The sequence below is a fragment of the Camelus ferus genome, chromosome 10 (genome assembly GCF_009834535.1).
Source record: "Camelus ferus isolate YT-003-E chromosome 10, BCGSAC_Cfer_1.0, whole genome shotgun sequence".
NCBI classification, from domain to species: domain Eukaryota; kingdom Metazoa; phylum Chordata; class Mammalia; order Artiodactyla; family Camelidae; genus Camelus; species Camelus ferus.
Genome location: NC_045705.1, coordinates 70,157,980 through 70,179,685, shown reverse-complemented (window position 1 = coordinate 70,179,685; position 21,706 = coordinate 70,157,980). Strand labels below are relative to the sequence as shown.

The 21,706-nt window shown below is 56.0% G+C and overlaps 1 protein-coding gene and 1 non-coding gene across 2 annotated transcripts in view; both read right to left on the bottom strand.

The window, feature by feature from the left end:
- Positions 1-1,082: 1,082 nt before the first annotated feature.
- NAP1L4 (nucleosome assembly protein 1 like 4) overlaps positions 1,083-21,706 on the bottom strand; it is a 43,863-nt gene continuing 23,239 nt past the window's right edge. The window contains exons 8-15 of the mRNA XM_032490126.1: positions 18,209-18,280; positions 13,740-13,879; positions 12,309-12,454; positions 10,064-10,086; positions 9,569-9,688; positions 7,449-7,478; positions 6,966-7,022; positions 1,083-2,174 (exon numbers count right to left, since the gene is read on the bottom strand). Coding sequence (XP_032346017.1) covers positions 2,136-2,174; positions 6,966-7,022; positions 7,449-7,478; positions 9,569-9,688; positions 10,064-10,086; positions 12,309-12,454; positions 13,740-13,879; positions 18,209-18,280 — 627 coding nt within the window. The 3' untranslated portion in view covers positions 1,083-2,135. The remainder of the gene's footprint in view (positions 2,175-6,965; positions 7,023-7,448; positions 7,479-9,568; positions 9,689-10,063; positions 10,087-12,308; positions 12,455-13,739; positions 13,880-18,208; positions 18,281-21,706) is intronic.
- On the bottom strand, positions 17,492-17,614 carry LOC116666708. Its single transcript, XR_004323611.1, has one exon. It is a non-coding gene; the product is annotated as a small nucleolar RNA SNORA54 (small nucleolar RNA).

Genomic DNA, 21,706 nt, shown 5'->3' with positions numbered 1-21,706 from the left:
CCCTCCGTCCAGCTCCCTGGTTGGCCCGTAGCCTCCAGACGTGATGACCGTGGCCTCGCGCAGCCATGCGCCTCTCGACGCACCACAGAGAGTGTTCCCGTGAGGATGTGGGCGCCCTCGAGCTTTGTGGCCACAGTCGGTCCACTGTGGGCGTGTGGGGACCGACTCTTCTGCCTCCTGGGAAGTGAGGGCTGCCCCCTCGGGGCCCGTGTAAGCTGCGGGAGCGCACCTGGCCCCTGTGCCCGCACACTCCAGGCTGAAGGCCTGCCACAAGTCACACCTCTCTGGAAACCCTACCAGCTGCCCGGAAGAGGCTCTGAGTCCACACCCCCGCTCCGTCCTCTCAGGCTGTCCCCGCAACTCACCAAACCCCCAGCACCCTCGCCTCTTCTCAGCGGCCATCGGGGCAGGGTTGGGGCAGGCCTGGGGAGGCTCACCACAGCCCCACTGCCACGGGGTCTGACACCACACTCGCCTGGGTACCTCAGGAGGGCAGCGCTCCCTCTGGCTCTGGTCACCTTGGGCTCAGCCGTGCCGGGCGCTTCCTGCTCCTTCTCGTGGCCAGTACTCTCTCCCTCTGGCCGTTGCCGGGGAGAAGCCGGCCCCTCAGGAAGGCCAGCACCAGGTGAGCTGGACACTGGCTCCCGCGGAGCAGGGGGCGGCCCTGCCAAGGGCGGTCCCAGGGTCAGGAACTGGAGTGAGAGCCCCGGCAGCAGGTGTTTCTGGGAAGAGCGCTCCCTCCTGTGGAGAGGGAGCAGCCACCAGGGAAGCCCCAACAAGACGACAGAGCAAACACGGCCTTCACGCAGGAAGTGTCCCTCCTGGAACCTTCTGACCAAAAAGGCACATCCCCACAAGCTCTGGAAACAGGAGGAACGCTTCCTTAAGGTAGCAGAGAGCCCACCTGGGGACCCCAGACCCACCCCAGTGAAGTGGCCTCTTCCTAAAGACTGGCTTCAGAAGCCTCAGAAACAAAACAGAAAACCAGGGGGCTGCGTGACCACACCTGGCGCTGCCGTGAGGGGAGCAGGCCGGCGCCCCCGCCCGCTCCGCCCAGCAAGAAAGGCAATCACAGTGCTGGCTTCATGTTTCACAACTTTAATAGAATATTCTAACTATTCTGTACAAATTGAAAACACTGTATTCAGTTACAAATGTGTAGTAAGTAAGGCTCAGCACCCTACAGGCCTGGCCACAGCGTGGACACAGCGCCCTCTGCTGCCAGCGGCTGCAGTCGCACCCTCAGGAACCCACACGCCAGCCAAGAACAGGTCGCTCCCAACCCAGGGCTTTTAAGACAAGATGAACGTGGGGCCAAGAAACGGGAGCTGCTGAGAAAGCAGAACATTTACACACTGAACGGAAAGGCTCTCTCCCCAGCCCGAGCCCCGTGCCACAAGGACTGGCAGATCCCGGCTCTGCCCTGTGGCCCGCGTGTCGTGGGGACCGGCTCCTGCCGCCGGCAGCTTCTTCCATGCGGGCCTCGTCCCGTAGGAGCCGGACCACTTCCCGCGCAGGGCACCAGGTCTCCAGTCACAAACCTAGTTTCAGAAACTCTAAGCACAAGCAACAGCGTGCGTCCCAAGCCCTCACCAGCGTGAAAGGGTAAATAAATACAAGATGAACCACAAGCGCTCGTGCCTCAGGGTCAGTGGGCGCCACAACCCCATGCCCACCCGAGGAAAGCGAAGCCCAGGAAAGGACAGTGAGAGGAGAGCGCCACTCCGCCGGCTCCCCCAACAGTTGGCACGGCGGGAAAACAGCGTGTGGGTCCTTCAAATGAAACAAGAGTCTGGCCCGATGGCGGGAGAGGGGTAACCGGCTCCAGAGGCCCTGGAACCACATCCCCGGACACATGCCCCTGGCGTCTACCCTGTGTGGTCTGTGCCACCCCCCCACCCCTGGCGGCGCCTGGCAGGTCCACTGAGCTGCGCCCAAGGCGGTAGAGGGTGCTAGAATTAAACCTCGTATTTCTGAAATGCATCTGAGTTACCACTGTACAGGTTAAGCAAAATAATAAAGTAAAAGAAGTTAGGTGAAAACCATGCACTTGGAAGCGAGTTAGAGCTGAGCACTGTCAGGTCGCGGGTCGGTGCAGAGCTGACGACGTGCGGCGGCCACACCCGCGGGGCGTCTCACTGCTGTTTGCACTCGGAGGGCTGGCTGGGCTCTTTCTGTCAAAAGAGAAAACAAGACTGTAAAGAATCAACCAACCCCATCAACCAAGCATCTCCAACCAACATCGAACACAAAGACTCAAATGTTTCATTTATTCTTACTGAAAAAAGGGTTCCTCAAGATATACTTTTAAAATAGTAACAAAAAAATTAACTTCCCAGGAAAAAGATCACAGTGGGGCTGCCCATTTTTGTTTAAGGACATTCTCATTCACAGCAGAAGGGTCCTGGGGGGAGGGAGGGTCCTCCGGAGGCAGAGGCTGATTAAACGCACAGGAAAGCCCCGGTCCCAAAGCTGAAGGCACCTCGAGAGCCGCGGGGCAACCACAGCCCTGCCCACGGGCACCCCTCCGGCCCTGCAGGGAAGAGGCTCCTGGGCCGCTGCCTGGAGCAACCCCTGTCCCGGCCGGCTGGCCCGAGGCTCGCAGGAGGGACGCCCCCGGCACTGGGCTCTGCCTGCGCCCTGACAGAGGACGAGAGGCCACTGAGAGCTTCACAGACCAGCCCCAGCCCTCCCAGGAGCCTGCCCATGGGGGAATTCTATCCTCCAGAAAAGGGGTGAGGGAGACCCTCCCCGCCCCGAGGTGCAACTCACTTCAGAACGACCCGACACCCACACCTCACCACTGAAACACACGAGGCAGCCCCACGGACCGTGTGTGGAGCCAACAGCAGCCCGAGAGAAGGAGCTTCTGAGCAGACAAGACTTCCTCCCAGTAACCCGTGGTTTCTGGCCGTGAAGATGACCAATGACTGAACGTGACCGGCCAGGCCCACGGAGTTTCAGAAAAGCCCGCAGCACAGTCTGAAAGGACGTCTGGGACAGCGCCACCAACCCCGTCAGAGGACAAGCCAGGCTGCAGCCTGTTCCAGGGAAACCACACTGAAGGGGTGAAAAACTGTGTGCAAAGGATGCACACAGACAAATGCCCGTGGGCCCTGGTCCCAGGCCCCGCCCAGAAGTGTAACGGAAAGGGCACAGGGACGAGCCGGGACGGGCACCCCACCCGCAATCCTAGCTGAGGAAGACCGCACACCGCCATTCCAAGGACAGACTTGGAGGCGGCCCAGACCCGTGGCCAAGGGGCCCAGACGCTGGCTCCAGACTCACTGGGGGTGCAGAAGTGCTCCAGGCCTAGGACAGCGCTGGCAGGACCAGGGGAGAAGGGTGTGCGTGTCTCCAGAATGCATTTGCAGAAGGAAGGAGGTTAGAGATGCCGAAGCTGGGGGTAGGGTGGGGTGGGGCCGGAGCGGGTGGTGGGCCGGGGGGACCCGGCATGCTGCATCTCCCTAGGTAAATGTGTACACTGGACACCGAGGATGCCAGGTAAGGCAGAGCGCTGCACAGTCCACAACGTGCTCCTCGAGGGACTCAGGAGAACGCATCTTATTCACGTAAAGTAAACCCCCTCCTGGGGGTACGGAGATGGCTGGCGGAAAGGGGTCCTCACCAAAACCAAGACCAGGGCCAGGGCCACTGTGAGGGCAAGAAGCTGGACGGGAACCCTGCGTCTGGAGGGGAGGGAGGCCGGGAAGCTGGCCAGATGAGGAGGACTGGGCCGCCACCGGCACCCCCACCACCCGAGGCCCGTGTGCAGCCCCGGCCCTGGGGACAGCGTCCACGTGGACACAACTCCAGGCTGCAGGGCTGACACAGAACTGGGACGTGAACTTCATCCACGAGACACCGACGGTCTTCAGCCTGTGGCAGAGGCCGAAACAGAACTGCCAACTAAACCCAAGTGTCCTGCTTCAAGTCAGACGCTGTCAGAAGCCTGGGCACCCAAGGCTGCTCACAAAGGACAGGAGTCGGTGTTTCAAAGGAACAAACTAACAGCCCACACTGCCCGTCAGGGGCCATTTATAAGGGTTTTAACAGACACACAGCCAACAAGCACGCGCCACAGGCATGCAGCCCGGGGCCGAGGGCGGCCGGGCTGCAGAGGGACGGCCTCCTCCCGGGGGAAGCTCCAGCCCTGCTGACAGTCTGACGGCACTGCCGTGGTTACACTGAACAGAGTCCCTCGCTCCTAGAGACACAGGTCGGTGCGGGCAGATGCTCCAGGTAACAGGGACAGCCCTGGCGGGCGTCTTCAGACGTGTGGGAAGCAAGGGCGATTAGATGCCACCACCAGTGATCAGACCTGGCCTTCAGACACAGAGATCCACAATGTACATTCACTCCATCGAGTTAAAATGCTTTCCTCAGCCCATGTCTGCCCACTGCCTAGCAATTCTCTAAGAAACCAAGCCCACAGGAGTAAGACAGGGAGGCCATGCAGACAGGCCCCCAAGGCTCTGGGGAAGCCGGCCTCCCGGCCCCCCGAGCCACGAGGAGGCACTGAGACACGGCCCCCTCTCCCACACACTGGCCGCCCACTGAGCTCAGCTCGTGCAGCCCCTGCTGTTCCCTGGACAGCGCCGTTCCTGAGCTGGTCTCCCCCAGAGGCCCACCGGCCCCTCCCGTGCACCATACTAGGGAGGGGGCTTCTGGCTGGGGCAGAGCTACGATGCCCGATGACCCACGTGGGGGACAGGGCGGCGCCGGGGCTGGCTGATGCCCACTGAAACCTGCAGTCAGTTCTTGCCTCGCTCAGGCAGAACTCTCCCCGGCACCCTCAGCGGCACTCACTAACGCCGACATGAAACGGATGCCAGTGGCTCTTCAGGTAAAATACTCTGGTGTGAGAAGTTCAGTTACCCTTCCTTATCTGTCAGTCTGCATAACACCTCAATTTAAAAAGTATAAATGATCGAGAGACATGTGTCAAGATAATCACAGTGGGCTGATGCCTACTGCCATCGTGGGCAGCCGATCCCAGGGCCCCCCTGTTCTGCCTTCTTCCTGGAGGGCAGCCCAGTCGTCAACAAAGATGTCACAGCAGTTACATCCCTGCTACTTGGTCAGCGACCAACACTGGGCTCGGCGAGCAGAAGCCAGATGTGATTTCTGCCAGCTGGCTTTAAGAGGACACGCGAGAGATGCCTGCACAAAACGCCGCTCTTCAGCCAGCCCCAGTCCAGCCTGGCACCCGGTGAGTCGCCTGGACAGCCACCTCCTCTTTATCCACTGAGTCACAACATGGCATTGTTGCGAAGCGTGGACCCGAAGTTTGGAAGTTAGGAATAAATGGAATTCCACCTTACCTAGAAACGTATGATTAACAGACAAAAATTACACCTAAATGGGGAAAAAAACTGAAAGGAACTGTCAGCGTGAAAGAAAATGAAATGCACAGAGTTACACAGGAGGAAAAAGCCACTGCCTCCCGTGACACGAGGGCGAGGCCCCGACCCTGAGGTGGGAAGCCTCCTGCCAGAGCCGGGCCATTGACACCAGAACCTCCTTTCTCTCGTTTTCCTCTGTTTGTGCAGGCTGTGACGTGACAGGCCCCTCTGAAGGGGTGTGCGTGAAGGAATAGAAATGTCACAGCATGACCCCAGAGGGCAAGACTGGGGGATTTCGACCACGTGGTTGACAGTTCTCAGCTCACACAACTGACCCTCCTAAATCATTTCTCACCAACCAACAAACAAGACTTCATGAAGGGTTAGTATTGACAATTCTTTACTTCTTGTTAAGCTGTCTGTAACTACTTGGTGACAATGCTTGTCCAGAAAACTCAGATGTGAGAGGAGACAGAAGGTCCAGCGAGGGGACAGCAGAGGAGGAGGACAGACGGAAGGAAACAAGACACGGAGGAGCGGAGCACCCGCTGCCGGTAAGACGAGCGGGGGAAGACAGACTGCACACTGCGCCCGGAGTGGACGGGGCCGACCACCTCGGCCTCCGCCTCCACTCCAGAGCCCACACCGGCACCGTGTGTCAGCGCCGAGGGCGGACACATGCACCTGCGCCCCGGGCGCTGCACCCACAGCAGGGCTGGGGCCGGCGGCCCTCCTCGCGACCCCTGGCGGTCCTCACTCGGGAACTGAGCACAGGCGTGTCCGTGCCGAAACGGACAGGCTGGCTCTGAAAAGATGAACGTGCTGGTGAGCCCGCGCCCAAAGCAGTGTTTATTGGGCACTTTAAGGAAGGAACCATGCCGTGAGCGAGCGCTCAGACACAGCTGGTGCTGCAAGGCCACCACGACAGTCACACCCCGACAGCACAGCACACGTTCTGCTCTGGGCAAAAACGGGGTAAGAAACACACACAGTCTACAGAAACAGAGGCAAGGCTCTCCAATGCCAGGTAATGTTAGTGGCCTCACAGCCCGTGGTGTTAGTCCTAAGAGGCAGGTGAGCAGCACATGTCACGTGAGCAAACAGGAGCACTTCTCATCACAGCTTCAGGACAGCACGGGGACAGTTCTGTATCTGAAGTGCGTGCCAGATGGCAAGGCCCTTGATCTCGTCTGAGATCAAAAGTGAAAACTCTGATCTGTAGGTGCCCACTCACCCTCATTAGCATTCTTTTTTCTTAAGCAAAGCTTCTGAGTTTATTTTAAATTATCTGAGATACCTAGACACTTAACTTTTGAGTATTCTCAGCCCAAGTACAATTGTAAGATTATGCCCACGATTCCATCATTCATTTAAAAAACTGAACGAGTTTCTATAAAATAAGATACAACTTGTGAAAGAGTTGGAAAGCGTTTTAGTGAATATTTACACTTAACACTCAAATTATGTATCACATGTCTCAACAGTTCCTCATTCAAGTATTTTTCTGGTGTGTTTTAACTTTACTAATTATAGAACGACAATTACACATTCGTAACACCACTGCCTCAAAGTGGGGAACACGATTTAAAAGTCCAACCACGCGGCCCCCAGATCACTAACCTTGGGGTTGATTTCGGCGTCGTCCTCATCTTCTCCCTCCTCGTCACCTTCTAACTCCTGTATCAAAAGGAGAACTAGCTGAACAGACACGAATTAAGTTCTTGTGGATCCACTGCCCAAATAAAGCTAAACTCTGATTCACAAGGGAATCAACTGCAGTCATTAGTCTTCGTAACTGATTAACCCCACCCCCGGGCACCTTCTGTTCTCACAGACAACCCTGAAATGAACAGATTGCTGAAAAAGTAGATTCTGTTTGTTAAATGATTATTTTCAAAGATGCACTTTCATGCAGCCAGCTGCAGGGTCCCACTCTGGACACAGTTCCACATCTGCCACGCCTTCCCTTGGCGCCAGCTCGGCAGGGCTGACGGCCGCCAAGGCCGCGCCGCGGGGACGACTGTGACGCGCCTGTGACGTCACGGGCTCTGGCCACTCAAGCAGAGAGAAGGCCTAGTGCAACCTCAGGAAAAGACGTCTTACCTCCTCTTCTCCTTCCTCACCTTCTTCAAACTGAAAAGACAGGAAACGGGTTTTAGGTGTATTAAGTGTGACGGCAACCAGACCCAGACCCAGACCCGGTCCCCGGCAGGTGCCCACGCCGGTCAGGCCGCCGCCTGAAGCACAGGGCCGCGTGCTCCTGAGTCCTGCTGTGTCAGAGGGACACCAGGGATCAGAAAACCACTCGAAGGGGGACCGTGGATGCGGAGGGGCGCAGAAAGGAGACGGTCAGCTTGGGAGTGCGCGGGGTCCCACCGGGAAACTGGCTGAGCTAAGCAAACCCCAGCGTGCTTCTATTACACACAGGACTTCTCATGCCACTTTGTATCTCATACAGGCGAAGTCTTTAATCTGTATTTAGAAATACAATAAAACCCTGGCGTTCAGTCTTAACTGAAGTGCACAGGGGAAACTCCAATACTGTAGCTGGCTGGTCTTGAATGAATTTCTCCCGTGTCCAAGGACATCCCTGGTTGGGCACTGATTTGAGTCTCAAACATAAAGCAAAAACAAAATTAAAGACACCTTATCACTGTTGGCTGCATCGACATGGGAGGAGTTACCAGGTGACCCACAAGAGTGTGGGAGACAAAACCAGGACTTCTACACCCACTTCATTCCAAAACAACGTCCTGTATGCGCACGCCCCTAGCGAGCCTCAGGTCAGCCAGCTCATCCCTGCACCTCAGCGAGCAGTTCCTCTGCCGGGCGGGGTTCTGAGGGCTTGAAAAGCAGCTGGAGTCATTACATCACCTCCAGCTCACACGGGGAATGGGCAGGACTGGGGCTCCTGCCTAAGCAGGCTGAGGTGAACCCCACTTCTAACCTCACTACACTGCGCAGCAGCAGTCATGTGCAGAGGTGCTGGGAACGAGCACATGCACGTGTGCTACAAGCAAACACGCCGCACTGCCCACGTGAGCACCCGCACTGCACTCTAGCACACACACGCAGCGTATCAAGGTTTTAAGTTGATGGGTGTATAACCAAAAAAGTCTGGAGACCACTATCTGGAGATGAGTTTCCACTGTGTGCAGCCCCTAGATGGTTTTTGGCCAAATTATATAAAACCTGAACATTTAGTTCCTCACTTTACATCTTCCAGCACCACTAGGTGTTGGCCCTAATGCACTGGCTGGAGCAGGTAGAGGAAATTCCATCATCACAGGAGGTTCCACTGGACTGTGCTAGTCTAGAATTTGCTACGGAACCAGCATTTTGTAAAATTAAGTCTGAGCAGCTGTGTGTCCCTGTTCCTGGACCTTGAAAGCCACCTCCCAGCCCAGGGCGGACAGAGCGCACTGGAGAAGTCAGCTAGTCTCAGACCGGTCAGCTGGCACACCAGACGGGCCCCTCCCGCCACTGGGGCCTTCAGCACAAGGAGGGAGCTGTGAGGAGACGCTGACCGCCACCGCCTCAGGGCACAAAGCCACCGAACCTGCCCAGCGCCCACTGCCCTGTCAAGGCCCCAACAGACCGCAGCAGTGAGGAGACACACAAGCACTCAACACAAGGGAATCAATGTCTTCTCCCATCAACGTGTTCCCGAACCAGACCTCACTCGTCCACGTCAAGAAAGCTGGCAGTACGCTGGGCCTTGGTCGTGATGGAAAACTGTCTCTGGGGACAGCCCAAGGGCGGCTGGCCAGGCTGCGCTCAGGGGCTCTGCTCCCCAGTTCCGACCGTGGCGGGGCTGGCTCCTTCAGGCAGAGTGCACGGCGGCCAGCACGGCGGCGCCGTGTTTGTGCGGAGCAGGGGTCTCTACCGCTCTGCTGGCACGATCGGCTCTGCTGAGAAGTGCTCGGTGTGGCCAGACCTCCGGGAATGAGCCTCCTCGTGTTCAGTTGCCCCAAGCTGAGAGACCCCGAGTGCAGCACAGTGAGCCCTGGTCCCTGAGAACATGTGAAACGAGTCCCTGGGCGGGCCTCGTGCAGTGTCTGGCTCTCTGCTCGGACGCCTGCCGTCCCTCCCTCCCCGGTCCACGTCCTCCCAATGCCCCACAGCAGGCCCCACGAGTCTGGCCAAGGATGCCATGACCTAGGCCTGGGCGCCCCGAGCCACCCCGAGGGAGGGAGGCGCCTGGGCGGCCATCAGCCACATACATTGTCGTCATCCTCTACGGCCTCCCCGGTGAAGTAGAGCACAGCTCGAGGGACTATCCGCTCGCGAAAGAAGTGTCCGATCTCAAAGTCGGAGGCTAATGTGAATTCGGAATCTTCATCCTGAGGGGAGAACTGAACGTTAACTCGTCTCAGTCGGTAAACGTCATGCCCTCTCAGCCTCATTTCACCCGACCTCCAGTGGCATGGCTGAGGAGCACCCCCCGCCTCCTGGCAGCACTGCCGAGTGACAGCCATCTACGAGGCGGGGCAGCGGTACCGGGACTGCCACACGGAGGGCAGGGCCCACACCTGCGGGGGGCCCGGGCTGAAGGACGCCCACAGAACACATGCTTCCGCCCCACCCCGGGCCACAGGGGGCACCAGCCAGCCCAGGAGTCTAGGGAGGAGGAGCAGACTGGAAAGCAAGCAGCAGACGGCTCAGGAAATGAAGGCTTCAACAGCAAAATGAAGTCTGTGATGACGACACAAGCTTACCAGGGACTCTCCATCTCCTGATGCTAGAAAAAAACCAGAAGACAGACGTTACGCTGGCAACCAAAACCTCTTCACAGCCCACACCAGAAGCTCAGCTGAGATAAACCGGGTATGTAACAACCCGAGGTTTCCAGTGGGAGTTGCCTGAGCTTCGTGCCTCCCCACCGCCCCCCACTCCAGGGCCCACAGGCCCAGCTGGCGAAGGCCGCTCTAAGGAAAGAACTCACAAAAGCTTCAAGTATTAACAGGGGGAAAGGTGCACCGAGTGCCCCAGACTGCGGGTTTTCAGGGCATCTGTGTTTTAAGTGGAGTTTTAACTCATGTCCTGTACACATGATGATCCAGTAGAGAAAGAGGAAAATCTCATTGGTTTGTTTTTAACCGGAGGTACTGGGGATGGAGCCCAGGACCTCGTGCGTGCTGCGCATGCGCTCCGCCACTGAGCTCCACCCTCCCCTCAAGAGGAAGCTCTGTAAGCCTCGTAAGACCTGGGTGTGAGCGCGGTGCTGCACCTCAGCTCGGCTGAAACTGCACCTCTGCTTGTTGGCAAAGGAAGGAGAGAACAGTGCTGACGTGCTCCTCCATAGAATGAGAACCCCCCGGGCAGGACGCTGCTGCTCACAGTCAGGGAGACTTACTTTCCACACACACGGCCACACAGACCTGGGTGCCGAAGTGGGGCCCAGCCCGGAACCAGGCGTGACAGGAAAGAGACCAAACACCACGCTCAGGGAAGCCCAGTGGCGCTTGAGCTCGGAACCCCAACTTCCACCGGAAGTGGAGCCCCAGCTGGGCTCAGCCCGGCCTGTCTACCCTCTCGTGAGCCCCTGTGATGGAGGCCTGTCCCCGGGGAGCCAGCGCAGAGAGGCAGCACTGGCCGATCACGAGGACACTGAGTGCTGGGCGTGGGCGCCCCTGCTCCACAGGCTGCTCAAGACGCCGGCTCGGCGGCTCTGGCCTGGGAGCCAGCAATCAGCCCCTGGACCTTCCTCATTTGACTGCTGGACTGGACTGGTTTTGCAGGATTAAAGACTACAGGGCGCTGGACTAGCCATCCCGTTACCTCCATTTCATCAATTTTGATTTTCTCCCAGACTACCCCTCCCCCACTGTCACCCTCCACCACGGAGCCAGGCTTGATGTTGTTGTGTTTACTTGATCACTCTGCAAGCAGCTACGCTGAGGCATCATCGACATGCCATACAATTCACCTCCAAGCAGTCACCGCTCAGTGGCTTCGGGTGCCTTTCCAGAGCTGCATGTGCAGCCACGGCAGGTCAGGTTTAGATTCCCCAAAATCACCTCCTGAATCCACTCGAATTAGCTTGATTCCGTTTCAGTTTTGTTACTTATTTAAGGCTTCCAGCAAAGCCACCGAACTTAGGGCTCAAAGCTCCTCTGCTTCACGGAGAATGCACACCAGTAACATCCACTGTGCTGACGTGAGGCTCCAAAAGGGATCTTCCCCAAAAAGGGTACTTCAGAACTAAATTTATGACCGTTCTTGTGCCCAAACGAATACACACTTGCACCCTCTAGGTTCAAAGACGAATCACAGAAAATAGTCACCTCAGTAAAAACCAGTGGACTGAGAGCTGAAGGGCAGCCTGGTAACACGGCACAAGGGCCAGACTCCCGGGTGAAGCCACCCTGTGACCCCAGGACCAACAGCCCAAAGGTTCCTACGGCAGTTACCTACGGCAGAGCCAGCATTTCTTTATTTCAAACTGTATTTTGCTCGTGGAAAATAAAGAGAAAAAGGTTTTTCCTCATTTCTGTATTTCAGCACTGTCAGCTGGGCTGGCCCCCAAGCCCTAGAGGTCAGGAGACGACATGAGGGCTCCGAGCAGCTTCCCTCCAATCCAGGGGCTCAGCCTCTCCTGGCGTGAAGCCCCAGCTCTACTTCACTGGGGGAGGGGGTTCCCAGCTGTGACTCTGCCCAAAGTCTCTGTCTGTCACAAGCTATAGATTCCCAAACCCCTGAAGCTCTGTATCCAGGCATGCAGGAACACAAAGAATCAATCTGAGAAAGAGAGGGGTGGGCAGATGATCTGAAAGCTGAGCCCATGTGACCAGAGCCCCACCCCGCCATCCACAAGCCTGTGTCCCTGCACCCCTGCTGCCGGCACAGCCGCTGCCCCTTTACCGCCACGCTGGCCTGAGGACCGGTACCCAGCCTCCTGAGGGTACCTGTCATTCTATGTGAGTGTGCAGCCAGGAGTCACCCAACACCCGGCCAGCTCACCTTTCAGAGGATTGAAGAAGTTGAAAAAAGAATCGTTGGGGACCTGTTTGGTGATTGTTCTGACGGTGCCTCGACCCTTATGTTTCTGCTTTTTCTTGATGGTTTTGACTGTCACGTTCTTCCCCTTCTTCCAGTCAATAGTGCACCTACAGGGACAAGACCACCGTCACGAGGACACACTCCATGAGAAAAACCGGTTCATGTGTGCACAGAAAGCCACATCACAGCTCTCTGCTTAAACTGCAAAACTTAACAGCCTGCAAGTAAGCGTCCCACACGCCTGCGAAGCCCCTATGGAGGTGGGTGAAGGAGGGGCACGTGGCCCTGGGCCACGGGCAAAGCTTTATGCCCCTGCAAGTCACTTTTGGTGGGGGTAGGGGGGAGGGCTGTGATGATCCTGCTGTGGCCATGCCTGGTCCAGGCCGGGCAGAGGGGCCAGTGTGAGGCTCTTGGGCTTGTCACCTGCTGCCCCTGACAGACCCCACAGTGCACACGAAGCCACCCACTCAGGGAGCCGAATTCACAAGGCAACTAAGTGAGGGAGACAGGTTGGAGAAAGCAAACAGGCGGCCACTGTGAGCCACACCGGTTCCAGGAGTGCCGGATGGTCCCCGATTGGGGCTGAGCACGGATGGCTGTTTAACTCTTTCAACCACCTTGGACCAACAGGTGACACCTGGCGGTATCCGACTAGTGTCTGCCTGAGAGCACACTTGGAAAGCCAGGTCGTCTTCTCACAGGGTGGCCTGGCCCAGGGAAATGACCTTTCTAAATGAGTCTAGCTATTTGAGTCTAGTAGGATTTGAATAAAGTTCTGTGTTGCTCAAACAGGGAAGTTCATAAGGATAAGTGCTTGGCTCAGTGAATGAAGGTAATTGTTTCAATGAGGAATAGAACAATTTCCCAAAACATCCCAAACCAACTGGGGGAATGAACTCCAAGCCATCCTCTCCTCTGAATGAGTCCAGACTGAAATCACCAAGTTGCCTGGTCATGAGGCAAACAACAGTTAAACTGCCCCACCAACGCCAAGAGCAAGCAGCTGACCAGCACAGCCCGGTACCAACTCACCCGTTCACTCAACACACGGTTGCTGGAGGAATCTATTAGCTCACTGGGCACCGCTTCATTTCACGGGACCAGAAAACCCACTCCCCTCATTAAAGTGAGGAAACTGGGCCACTGCCCCAAACCGTGGCCCACATACCACAAAGTACATTTCCCAGGAGGCCATCGCACGCCCAAACAGGAAGACTCTTTCTTTCTTTTTTTTTTTCTAGGAAGACTATTTCTTGTACATTTTTGTCTAGTGGGCTTTTCAGCAGATTAAAGACTTTTTGCTTTATTCCTAACTTCTGCCTTACTTGTAAAGTTCTAAAACCATCTCGGGCTTTTGTTTCAGAAAAAGAAGTGGAAACAGCATTTTCTTACCCGTCACAGTCCACGATCTCAGGCCCTTCAAAGGAAAAGGGGTCAGCCTTGTCCGGCTCTGACTTCATCTTGTACGTTTTTGTCAGGACTGAATTGGTAAAGTAGTCGTTGGGTTCGAAGTGGAACTCTAATACAAAAGACTAAAAACAAAAACTTGGGGTAAGCACCACACAAAATCTATAAACTACAGATTTCATGAACTGCCCAGAACTTACTGGAATCCAGCCCCCCTCCCCAAGCAGGACACCACAGGCAGGAACCATCACTGAGAAGCTCACAGGTATGGCCACGTGACCAGAAAAATGTCTCTGCTGCAAAAACACCAGCCCAAAGTTAAAACACAAACGGCAGTCAGGGGAAATACCAGCCACCCCTCAGGCGCAAGCGGGGGCGTGGGCCCCTCATATGCCCCCTCCCTGGTGGGGGACAAGCTCTTCTGAGGGATCCAGCTTCTCGCCGCTGCCCTGCCCCTCCCTGCCCGAGGCCACGGCAGGGCGGGGCTCCGCAGGCAGAAGAGGGCAGAAGCAGCGCAGTCTTCCGCCGCCAGAGGCCCCGAGACGCAGGCAGAACATCTGCTCTGCCGGCAAAGTGCAAGACTCAACGTGGGGGGGGAGAGGAAGCACTGACTGGGCCTCTTCAAAACACCCCGAGGACAAGCCCACCCTCACTCAGAGTGCCCTGACGACCTAGGGACACGCAAGGGGAACGGGAGGGGCACTGCACAAAGCAGCAGGCGCAAGTCAGATGGCAGCAGAAAGACACCCATGCTCACGAGGAACAAAGTAAACGAAAAATAAAACGAGAAGCCCCCTTTCTGGGCAAAATGTCCAGAGACTGTGTAGTGCTGGTACGGGTTTCTGGGAAACAAGGTGCACTTACACACTGCAGAGGGCTTTGTGAAGGGCAATTCAGCAACGCCAAAAATGAACAATGTAAATGACGTCCCGGGACTCGGTAATTCTACTCTGAGGAACCCGTCCTGTTTGCAAAGGACGCCTGGACGGATGCAGCCACTTGTGCAAAGACACCCACCTCGGCCCTGTTTATAAAGGATCAGAGACAACCCGGGCGTGCGAATTAGTCTACACGGCCGGCTCTGGGTTCAGACAGCCTGGATTCAAATCCCACCTCTGCCCGTTGGTGCTGCGTGATTCTGCAAAGTTATTTAGTATGTTAAAGTGTGTTATATATAAAGTGTATAAAATATATGAAGTGTGTTAGTATCCTTGTCTGCAAAATGGAATAAAAGTTCTCTCTCTGAGCCGACTGGAGAACTCCTCTACAGGAGCACTGAGGGCAGGGCCAGGCCCACAGGCAATGCCTGCTGGAAGTTGGCTATTTTGTTATAATGACACAACTATCACTTGGGGGAAAAAGTTTAAAAAGACTGAAAACAAACCATGTTCACAAGGGAAATGAAAAAAGAACTCTCCCAAGAAGGGGTGGAGGGAGGAAGGGCCAGTCACAGGAGGGCAGGGGATTGGGGCAGTCCAGTCAGTGCCCAGAGGGGCCGGAGCAGCCAGCTGCGGCCTGGCCTCTGCCGGGGTGGCGCGGCCGGGGAGGGGGCGAGCAGCTACGGGGAACGATGACGTCAGCAGGCCCGGCTCCACGCCTCTCCCGACCCTGACCCCAGCCCCCTTCCAAACCTGATCTTTATGTTGGGTTTGAGAAAAACCAGGGTAAAGACGGAAGGCAAGGAGGCCGCCAACGTAGAGGCTGATGGGGGGAGGGTGTAGCTCAGTGGTAGAGCACGTGCGTACCACACACGAGGTCCTGGGTTCAATCCCAGGTAGGTAAATAAACCTAATTACGCCCCCAAAATAATTATAAAATAAGATTTAAAAAATAAATTTTAAAAAAAGCTTAAAAGTTGGAGACTGCTTCATTTGGGAGCGGCCCGGGGCTGTGGCCGCAGGTGTGCGCGGGCAGCCTGGGGCTGCTCCGACCATCCTCCCTTACTACCCCACCTTCTGTACAGACGGAGCTCTCCGCTTCCCCTCCTCCCCGTTTCCTCACCTGCCATCTCCCCAAAGCAAGGGCGCTACCGCCTTCCTTCGTATTCTCCTTTCTGTCCTGTCCCGAGCCCTGTTTAGTCACCAGTAAGCCAAGCGCAAGTGGGGCTGACTTAAGGACAGCATTTACTCCAGCAGAACAGGGCCAAGTTCAAGGCGACCTTGCCTACAGCCAAGTTGGCCGTGAGCAGAGGGCAGACGCCCAAACGCACGCGGAGCTAAGGGTAAAATCCCATCTCTTCCGCCCCGCAGAGTGACACAGTTGCCACTGTCTGTGCCAGCACTCAGGCTGAGGAGACCAGGAGGTGGTCTCCAGCCAGCAACGCCCATGGGGCAAAGCAGGCAACTCAAGTCTGGGGTTTCTGCACCGCTGCTGCAGCTCCGCTCTAAGCGCGACAAAAAAGATTCTTACAAAAGAGAAAAGTGTAAAAAAAGCACTAACATCATCAGAAAGTAAACCGAACAATGGCTAGGCCTTACTTTGACCCAGTAATTACGCTAAAAGGAATCTGAACTGAGGAAACCACCAGAAATTTAAACAAAAGCCTGGGGTTCAAGTAAGCCGATCATAATGCATCGGTTTAGAACGGGGTGGTGGCGGTAGTGGCACATCTGGGGGAATGTTAAATAAATCTGTTTACAGCCAACAGATACGACAGCTCCTGCCCACCCCACAGTCTGCAGGACTAGGAAGGAGCAGGGTCACGCTGTCCACAGGCCCTGACGCCGTCACTCCACGGTGCTAAGGCGATGAGCACGGTGAGCTGGGGGTGGCCACGGGGCCAGGGCTGAGGGACGACTGCCTTGGCAGTGTTTCATCCTGAAGCTAGGTGGCTTCCTTTCATTTTCTTTGTAACTTTAATGTCTCAGCTGTTTCACAGTAACCTGTAAAAGGGCGGACTGTGGGGAAGCTCACTGAGCCGCTGGTAGTCACTTCCAGAAGACGGAGATCTGCACAGTGTTCATCACACTTCTCCGTCTTGTCCCAGTCTTCTTACAGGAAGCACACACGACTTTTACAGTGTGCGCGGGGAAGTAGCAGGAACACCAGACTGGCTCAGAGTCTGGAGCCTCCCGCACGCACCTGGGGCTCCACCCGCCTACGGGCCACTGAACAAGATGAGGGGAACCGGCACAGGCTGGGAGGGAAAGGAAACGGGCCGAGGGGATCCAAACAGGTGTCCGACAAGAGCAAAGGAAGGGGAAAAGGAAACGATCCCTAGGGGGAAACTGGTCATCAAGTCTGGGTCAGTCACAGGTGAGGAAAACACACACAGAATCTTACAACAGCGCCCGCGCGCACACGCCCGATGGGGAAAGCCAAGGCACCCCATCACAGCAAAGGCAGTGCACTGCCACGAGGGGCCGCCAGGGGGCGCACCGGCCAAGCCCTGCACAGTGAGGGGCGCGTGTGGGAGAAGCAGCTAGGAACAACCTGGGTGCCGCGGGAAAGAGGGGCCCCTCAGCTACCAGAGTGGCCCCAACCTGTGAGCAGGCACCACCACGCTGGCAGGTGCCCGTGCCCCACCTGCAAAGGGATAGCTGAATGCCACCTCCCAAAGTAGAGCAGACTCAGACAGGGACAGGGACAGGTGTGTGTGGCCCCTGCTCCTGCCCCCAGCAGGAACCACCTGCAGGACCAGGAAGAGAGAAATCCCACTCACACTGCTCTGCAGGGAAGGAACCAAGCCCAGGTTCCCGTCTCCCATCCCAAGATCCCAAAGTTACAGCGCTCAGGCACTGTGTCCCCACGAGCTGAGACTGAGGGCCACCAGTCAGTCAGTCATGTGCCGCTGGAACTACTGTCGCACCGGAATGGAACCCACCAGCCACAGGCAGACCAGCAGGTCACGAACAGTGCGTGCCACCCAGGTCCAACTCTCCTAACTGCAGCCACTGAGACTGAGCTGCAGGCCGTGGGACGTGTTCTGCAACGCTGTGTCTCATGACAGCAGGGAAACGTTCTCCCAACGTTAACGACCTGCAGCTGTTTCTACAGCTGAACCCTAGCAGGCTTCTTTCACTAGTACCTTGGGCTTCCGTCACAGCGCTGCTTCTATCTGAGTCCACACCTACCACCCTCCCCTGCCTGTTCTGTATACCTCAGATCCTCACAGACCTGGGACACTGAGGAAAAGGATGACACCACCCCTCCCGACCAAGGAAACAAACCAGCTCGGAGAGAGGGCGTGGCACAGCGGACACCACGGCTGAGGAGTCCAACCCTGCGTCTGCCGCCTGCACCTGCCACCCAGCAGCTGGTGGCCTGAGTTACCTGTCAGGCTGTGCACGTGCTGGGCGAGGCCCAGAAAGGCCATCTGAAAGTAAGCATCGCATCCAAGTCACCCAACAAGCGAGTGGCCGGGTCTGGATTTCCTGTCCTGGCTCCAAGCCCTTTACCCTCAGTGCCCCAATCCTTTCTCATACCAGCCAGGAGTTCAGACCATCAGGACTCACCATAGGCTGTCCAGGCTCTGAGAACTTCACCTTGATATCCTGCAGGTGTTTCAAGATTGGCTCATCATATTCCTGAACATAAAGAGAAAAAAGAAACCTCCAGTGGGCTTTCTAAAAACAGCACACATGTTCTCATTAAGTGGCTGCTGCGTGTACTCCAAGACACCGGAGAGTCAGCCCTGTTGGAATCCTGTCCTCGCCACTCCCAGGAAGTCACCCAAGTTTGTCCACCGCCGTCCAGTTGTAGGGTGGCAGCAACGAGGTGCCACGCTGTATGGCACAGAGCACTGGTAACATCAGTGTCGCGCAGGAAGGCCAAGGGCCCTGCCTGCCCTCACGCCAGCGCCACTGCACACGGGGTCAGAAATGCCACCAACCAAGACCGGTGGTCCTCAGCACCTCCGAAGGGACAGCATCAGAGGACATGCCTAGACAAGCTACTGACCTTGGCAGCCAAGCCATTCCTGCTCATGGCACGTGGCAATAAATATCCAAAATCCAACACGCATAGTTACTCACAGTCAGGGCCACTTACGGGGCCACTCAGTGACAGACTTCTTTAGGGGCCCTATGCTTTTATATGTCATTATCACACAAATTCAGAAGTTTGCCAGGGCCTGTCATTTGTAAAGTCCAAATGAGAAAAATTCGGGGGAGAAAAAGAAATCACGAGACCGGAAGCCGGTGACCACTTACTAACGATGACTGCTTCATCCGTAAAGCAGTTACTTCTCTGCCCTTGAAGCCTGGGGCTGGACCTAGTGATTTCCATTAGGGTCTAAGAACTGAGTCTGATCACCACCAACTTTAAATTCCTTGGACATTACAGGCACACCTCGCTCTATCATGCTTCACAAATACATAAATACAAATACATATATATTTTTTTCTCCCAAATTGAAGGTGGGTGGAAACTCTCTTGTCAGATGAAGGTTAGCACTTTCCAGCAATAAAGTGCTTTTACATTAAGGAATGCACGTTGACACACTACCGTACACTTCAGTACAAAAGCCAAAAACGTGACACAGCAGAACGAAGTGTAAGGCACATGCACCACCTTCAGACACGCTACCGCACACTTACGAGGTGACGTGCGCCCGCAGCTTGCACGTGCCCTGGGAAACCACACCCTCGTGCAGCTCGCTTTCAGGCTGCACGCGCTTCCCTGCAGCGGTCCGAACCAAAGCCACGCACCCCCGCGGTGTGCCTGTCTAGCGCAAAACAAGCAGCAGCCCCAAAGGCGCCCAGCAGGGCCCCGGACAGAAAGCAGCCCAGACGGTTCTCAGAGAAGGCCGCATCAGTATGAGGCGTCAGGTCCCAAACTCCAGAACCAGGAAACACTTGGCCCTAAGGCTGCAGCCTGCCCACCTGGCACACACGGCTAGTTCTTAATGCTCCAAGACGCACGTGTCACTGTATGCGTTCCATACGTGGCACTGGGGTCTTCAAACTCAGCCCAGGCAAACCAGCAGCACCCACTGGCATTTTCCCAAATTCATGAAATAACCATTATGTTCTTAATTTCCTCAACGAGCCACGTACCATGCGGGCCAAGAACTTTCTGTGGCCCAGAGCATAATGGAAAGCCCTAGGTTAGCAGACTCAGAACTATGGACCCTAAGGGCCAACAGTGGAAGCAACACAGGGACTGAGACTTAAAGCCGCCCCCTTCCCAAGTTTCAAAGCCCTACTTGTGGAGTCTGCACCTTGGCCGCCCCCAGACAGAGGAGCCAGGGGCCAGGGGCCGGGGGGCGGGCCTGTCTTCAGGACCTAACGTTTGACCAGCGGGGAACCTCCCACCATTACCTGCTTCAGGCTATAAACAGCCTGAGCCACACTTCATCACCCTCTGCACACTGAGGGAGTTCTCGGAAAACACCACCCTGTCTTTTCAGAGCCGTAAGACAAAGCGCAGGGAGACGCTCTGCGGCGTAAATACTGAAGTGCAGACACGGACACAGAGGTGCTGGGAGAACGGAGCAGACACCTCATCAAAACACAGCCACCGGTGCTGCCACCCCCAAGCCAAGGACAGGCCACACACAAAGCAGCTGCTCTCACCACTGGCTCCCACCTGACCAGCTGGCCACACAGCACCAGAGTCGGGTCACCCAGTCAAGTCACCTGACCAGCACCGAAAAGCCGACTTCATGGCAATCCTGACGCCACTCAGTGTGCCCTCGACCTGCAGCAGGGCCATCACATGGGGGCACATCAGAAATGCAGACCCTCAGGTCCCACCAAGACCTGATTCAGAACCTGCATTTTCATGGGATGCCCAGGTGCTGGGTACACCCATGACAGTTCCATCCCTCTCTCCGTCTGCTCTGCTAGTGGGGGGATTTTCAACCCTTAGTGCACGTCAGAAACACGCAGGAGCCTCTCCAAACACGGCGAGCTCTTTCTGATGTGCGGCAGGGGAGACACTGACGCTACTCAGTTTTAGAAGCTGCCCAGGTGATTCTCACAGTCAGGCTGAGAACCAGGCTTTAGTGCGTGCTATTCACGTTTTCCAGTAAATTTCTCGATCAGACATTCTTTTAAATGGTCTAGTTTTCTTAAGCCCCACCATTTCCTATGAAAAAGGACACTCAAGACAAAACACAGGCTATCCTAAGTCATGTATTTTAAACGTTCCACAAGCTTGGAAGGAGAGCAGGAAACTCGTCCCGCCCATCCTTTCTTAACTTCCAGCCTTCGGATAGGCATTAAAAGAGGTGGGCAAGAAAGGCAGCGACGCGGCAAGTTTCTGGAACCATCACAACCGCAGTAGCGCCATCTGCAGGCCACACGCTGACACGGACACACCGTGCAGATCTGACTGGATGAAGCCCGAAAGCAGAGACGACCATCTCCGTGGACTTCTGAGCAGGATCTTTTTTTGAATTTTGGAAACTTCTACCATAACTCTGCTCAGGGAAAGTTACATTTGTTGCCTTTTAACTGCTTCCCATTTCATTGTAGAAAGTCTAACACAACAAGATAAAAACAGAAGGCTGAGCTATTCCCATTAAAACAGAACTAGAGAAGTTTTCAAGTAAGACGAATCAGAACACGTGAGTAACTTGCTATGTATTTATACAACTGGCAGCACCGCACGACAGGCCCATTTTGAGTTTCAAAAACCACTGAGAAACATCCAGGGTCTATTCGCTCCACTAAAATTTCAAATGCAGTAAATTTCAGAAATCATCCCAGAGCAGTCCGAGTCCGCGCCAGCAAGAGCGTGTGTGCAGGTCTCCCATCTCACACCTCCCGCCGGCTCGGGTCGCAGTGAGGTGGAACAGGGCCCTGAGCACGCCTCCTGGGGCACTGGGCGCAGGTGCTGAGCGGCAGCCTCCCCCCCCCCCCCCCCCCCCCGTGAGGACCAAGGTCTGGGCAGCACGCAGGGCAGGCTCCGGCCGTAACCACGCCTCCCGGCGGGACCCTCACTGTCTGGGCTGCTGGTCACAGGAGGTGCCCTCCCACCCGCAATCAACAACTGCTGAACACCCTGTT